The sequence below is a fragment of the Triticum dicoccoides genome, chromosome 3B, assembly GCF_002162155.2.
Source record: "Triticum dicoccoides isolate Atlit2015 ecotype Zavitan chromosome 3B, WEW_v2.0, whole genome shotgun sequence".
NCBI lineage: Eukaryota > Viridiplantae > Streptophyta > Magnoliopsida > Poales > Poaceae > Triticum > Triticum dicoccoides.
In genome coordinates, this window is record NC_041385.1 from 160420944 (window position 1) to 160426098 (window position 5155).

At 43.8% G+C, this 5155-nt stretch overlaps 1 protein-coding gene across 1 annotated transcript; it reads left to right on the top strand.

Annotated features, from left to right (window-relative positions):
- The first annotated feature begins 6 nt into the window (after nucleotides 1-6).
- Nucleotides 7-3910, top strand: LOC119275332 (shaggy-related protein kinase GSK1). Its single transcript, XM_037556155.1, has 11 exons — nucleotides 7-15; nucleotides 490-549; nucleotides 647-919; nucleotides 1008-1082; nucleotides 1165-1221; nucleotides 1801-1941; nucleotides 2055-2105; nucleotides 2192-2287; nucleotides 2468-2551; nucleotides 3126-3227; nucleotides 3412-3910. The coding sequence occupies exons 2-11, from the start codon at nucleotides 502-504 to the stop codon at nucleotides 3502-3504; spliced, it is 1020 nt and encodes a 339-aa protein (XP_037412052.1). The 5' UTR covers nucleotides 7-15; nucleotides 490-501; the 3' UTR covers nucleotides 3505-3910.
- Nucleotides 3911-5155: the final 1245 nt, after the last annotated feature.

The following is a 5155-nucleotide window of genomic DNA, read 5'->3' on the forward strand; positions in this document are numbered from 1 at the left end:
GGCGAGCCGAAGAGGGTGAGCAGCTTGCGTGTTCTCGATTTTATGTTCCTCTTCCTCGCTCTCGCGCGCGCGTCTGGTCAAATGTGCCTGTTCCTCACGGTGGTTCACATTCCTGTGCTGTTAGTGCCGTAGTCTCTCGCTCCGCTAAGGGATTTGTGGTCTCTAGCAAAAAATGTCTAGCTTTAGCCAGTGCTCTACTTTTTTGGGGGAGGGGGGGTTTGGGGTGGTCTGGTGGCGATTCGTACAGGAAATCACTGCGATGCAGCTGATTTTGCGGGTTTTGTTGACCAGAAACAGTGGCTTTCGCATATGTTCAACCGATTTGGTATGCGGCAGAGAAATTATGTGGCCATCGCTCGATCTACTGCCTGCTTTCCGTGTTATGGCTAAAGCGCATACCGAAATCATGTTCTAAAGTGCTACTTGTTTTGTGCTCAGTTTGTTGTTTTTAGAGGATACATTTTTATGTTGTTTTAATCCTGATTGCAGACAATTAGCTACATGGCTGAGCGGGTGGTAGGAACTGGTTCATTTGGGATTGTCTTCCAGGTACGTTCCCTTTGTCTCGTGGTTTGCTTTTGCTTTATGTGCCATTGCCAATTAGTTGATGCAATGCTTATCAAATTCAACTGCTTCTCACATGTAGGCTAAGTGCTTGGAGACTGGAGAGACTGTGGCCATCAAGAAGGTGCTGCAGGATCGCCGTTACAAGAACCGTGAGCTGCAGCTTATGCGCTCCATGGACCACCCCAATGTCGTCTCTCTGAAGCACTGCTTCTTCTCGACCACAAGCAGGGATGAGCTGTTCCTGAACCTTGTCATGGAGTATGTCCCTGAGACTCTATACCGTGTGCTCAAGCACTACAGCAATGCCAACCAGCGGATGCCGCTTATCTATGTCAAGCTTTACATGTATCAGGTCCGTGAACCATCATATTGCACTTGCCTGGCCGCCTATAACTGCCTTATTACTCTGCTAATGTATCTTTTGCCTTTTTTATTTACAGCTTTTTAGAGGGCTAGCTTATGTTCATACTGTTCCAGGAGTTTGCCACAGGGATGTGAAACCACAAAATGTTTTGGTATGTGTTGTGTGAACACGATCTTGTTACTTGTACGATTTTATAGTTGGTCCTGAATTGGTCGCTTCTCTTGCCAATACAGGTTGATCCTCTAACCCATCAAGTCAAGATATGTGACTTTGGAAGTGCAAAAGTTCTGGTAAGTTGATTTCCCCCTTAAGAATCAGTAGTTTATTTCAGTGTTGCATTTAGTTTTGAATTGCTCTAGACATCTAGTGTCTGACCGGTCATACTGTTGACATAGCATGTGATCTATCCCATTATTTATCATTATCAAGAGTAGTATGCTAGTTTTTTCCGTAATAACGTGTAAGATGTTGAGTCTTGCGAGTATGCCCTGAGCTTTGAAATCACAGCTTAAAGTTGGCTTTAATATAACAGTGGAACTGGACAAGTGGACATTTTTTCCCATACTTGACAGTCCATTTTCATGATTGATCCATTTGTATAATTGGTGTCTGACTATCTACTTTAAACTTGTTTTCCGAATTGGGTTCATTACACACTGTTATCTGTATGCTGTCCGCTTTATTCATTACTCCAACTGCCCTGTAGGCGACACAATGTACATAAACTGTATCTTTTATCTTGGTGCAAGGTTGCCAAGCCTGACCTTGGTTGTAGAAAAACTTGAGTCAGTTTTTTTCTTCAATTTGGTTGTTTCCACACTCTCTAGCTCTAACCCCATGTATTGACCATTGCCCTCTTGTTTTTTCAGGTACCTGGTGAACCCAATATAGCATACATATGCTCTCGCTACTATCGTGCTCCTGAGCTCATATTTGGCGCAACTGAATATACAACTTCAATAGACATATGGTCAGCTGGATGTGTTCTTGCAGAGCTACTTCTTGGTCAGGTTAGTTACCTTCTCTAAGGGGCTTTGGCCTTGTTTGGGACTTTGGGTACATTGATTAGACTATATTGTCCATGAGGTGATTCTGATCATCCTGTGTGTTGTGTATTTGTCAGCCTCTGTTTCCAGGAGAGACTGCGGTTGATCAGCTAGTGGAGATTATCAAGGTACTGCCTGATGCTTCACATGCAACATTGTCTTCTTGAGTTCTTCTGCTATGGGTGTTTTTTAAAGCCATGTGATATAATTGCAGGTTCTTGGTACTCCAACCCGTGAGGAAATTCGGTGCATGAACCCCAACTATACTGAGTTCAGGTTTCCTCAGATTAAGGCTCATCCTTGGCACAAGGTAGACATACGTTAAGTTTTATGTTGAATCAACTGCATCATCTCGTTATACTTGCATGGTATTAAGTCCACATCTTCTTGCATATCAATTTGTTACCAGCTTCTTTCTCTACACCATCAATAAATTATGAATTAAAAATGTGCCTGCGGCTAATGGGTTGCTCTACTTTCCTTTCCCTAGATTTTCCACAAGAGAATGCCCGCTGAAGCTATAGATCTTGCCTCCCGCCTTCTCCAGTATTCACCAAACCTACGTTGCACTGCTGTAAGTTTTTCCGTGCTTGGCTTTGTGATTGCTCTTAAAGGTTGTGCTAAGTGGCTGGGTGGATAAATACTAAATGAGGTGTACTAAAGTTATTTTACCTCTTGCGTTTTTTTTGTGTGTGATACTAGTACATGGTTTTGTCTTTTCTAACATTCATATCTGAAATGCTGTATTACAGTTAATTATTCTTTTTGTGAAAGGTAGAGGAATATATGTGCAATTATTTAATCATTAACGATAAAAGGAGGCTCTTCTGCACCTTCGTGGAAGTAGGATTATTTTTTGGAGTTTTTGGAAGCATCAATGCTTAGCTTTCAGTCACTGATTAGCTTCTGGTCCTGCGTTGGCATTATAATTATGATATCCTGTGGTCCAGAACTAATGTTGATGAGTCTTGACTGATAGATAGTGGGTGCAACTTTATAGTCACATGTGCTTGTTAACTACAGCTAGTGCTCCACCTAGAAAAGGGTCTATGTTAATGCTGTTACTTTAGCTTGAAAACAACGTAATCTTTAAAAACTAGCAATCTGTTCAGTTTAAAACGTTCTTATATGTTTGTTTTCCTGTGCAGCTTGATGCATGTGCACATTCCTTCTTTGATGAGCTACGTGAGCCGAATGCACGCTTGCCGAATGGCCGCCCATTCCCTCCTCTGTTCAACTTCAAACCTGAAGTAAGTAAAAAGATACACCGTTCAAGCAGCCACCATTTAAGTTGTAGAAAAAAAGATGACTGATTTCAGGCACATGATCAGTTCAATAATTAGGAAGGCAACAGCATGTCCTTGCTAGCCTGGAAAGATCCCTCTTGGGCTCTTGATGCACTGTGCTCATCAATGTTCTTTTCTGGCAATGCAGCTAGCGAATGCCTCTCCAGAGCTCATCAACAGGCTTGTTCCGGAACATGTTCGACGGCAAAATGGCCTCAACTTCGCCCATGCTGGGAGCTAGATGGGCGCGCCGCATCGCCCATATTTTTTGTTTGTCCGCCATCATCGAAGAATCAGCTCTCCTAAATCCTGAGGAGAGACCGATCCAGTGCCAGTGCCAGTGCCAGTGAAAGAAGTACAACTATGTAAATTACCTGACCTTGGAAGAATCGTTGTTGTTGCCGGTGCCGCCCATGTTTAAGTACATGGCGGCACATGTTGGTTGAGTTGTTACTTATTATTAGTAGGTAAGAGCAATGATGTAGGAGGTGGAGACATATGTTAATGCTAGGTCTGTGACCTGTTTTAAGTACATTTTTGTAATGCTTGGTAGTGGTACTGTAATGCGGCAGTAGCTGCTCCATGTTTTGTCCCTTGTCCCTGATGTAAATGTCGTCGTCCTGCAGCAAATGACTCTTCTTCTCTTACATGGCCTGATTACCTGTTGTGACGCATGGTTTTCGGCAAGTCGGGAATTGTGCACCGGCCACCTGGGGTGCCTTTGGTTGCCCAAGGTGACTGTTGCCCCTTGAGGCCGATCATCACCCCCTTCCAAGGCCATGTACATCCTACCGGAGAGGTTAGCTGCTAAAATTGACACGCTGGAGGCAACGCAATCGGTGGACACGTTCTATGGTAGGGAACTGACAAGACCACCGGTGCAAAATGGGAAGTCAATTGGGATACGACAAGTTTGTGAAGGCCCTTAGGTTGAGATGGTCTTCTATCACAGGAAGGAACCAACAACCGGTAATCCTTGCGATGAGTTGGACCTCGACTTATTCTATGCTTCAAACATCATCACCATTGACAACGGCGCGTGAGCCCCTTTTTTGGACCCCCTTATGGAAAGAAGCCAAAGAAGTTTCACAAGGAAGAAGTGGAAGGTGTGAAGCTTTGAAGGATGATGCGTGGATTTTCTGGATCAAATTCTCCACCAACCCTACCGTGGCTCATATCCTGGAATACATAGTCCTTTGGGCGCTCATCAATGACTTGGTGAAAATGTCGAGGAAGACATTAGTTGGAAGCGTACGGCCATCGGGCACTATTCGGCAGCCTCTGTATATAAGGTGCAAGGGAATTCGGCAGCCTCTGTACATAAGGTGCAAGGGAACCACGCAGGCCGATATGAAGCACTTGGCGTGGAGGGCTTGGGCACTGCCCTAAGGTCAAGTTATTTGCTTGGTTCATGATCCAAAGTATAATTTGAGCTGCCGACAGAATTGGCTAATTATGGGTGGCAAAATTGGCATTTGTCCACTCTGTAAAAGAGCGCAAGAATCCGTGTTATCTTTTCACAAGTGCCAGTTCAAGTGGCGGAGCTTGACAAGAATATATGGGGGGCCAAAAAAATAGGTTTGCCACAATTCAAGCAACTGATAGTAACTATGATCAGTAGAGCAAATATGTGGTGCAAGCAACAAAAAATCCCCAATTAGATGAAATGAATAGGCATACTGATTTTTAAGTTATTAATCAAACTCATACAAGGAAATAACAAGAAATTCTAAATTTTGCTATCCAAATTGACTCGCACAGCTGGTTCATGGTTGGAGCAGGGAGCAGCCATGTACGAGCGGGGTTGGGGAATAGGAACAGAGGCGACACAGCCGAACAAGTGCTTAAAGCATGTGTGATCTTGGCATGTTGCCAATAATCTCATATGGGCT

Excerpts from the sequence above, each read along its gene's own strand:
- LOC119275332 (XM_037556155.1), top strand. The coding sequence starts at position 502 with ATGGCTGAGCGGGTGGTAGGAACTGGTTCATTTGGGATTGTCTTCCAG. Across the intron at positions 1,942-2,054 it reads CAGAGCTACTTCTTGGTCAG|CCTCTGTTTCCAGGAGAGAC; the intron begins GTTAGTTACCTT and ends TGTATTTGTCAG. Across the intron at positions 2,552-3,125 it reads CAAACCTACGTTGCACTGCT|CTTGATGCATGTGCACATTC; the intron begins GTAAGTTTTTCC and ends TTTCCTGTGCAG.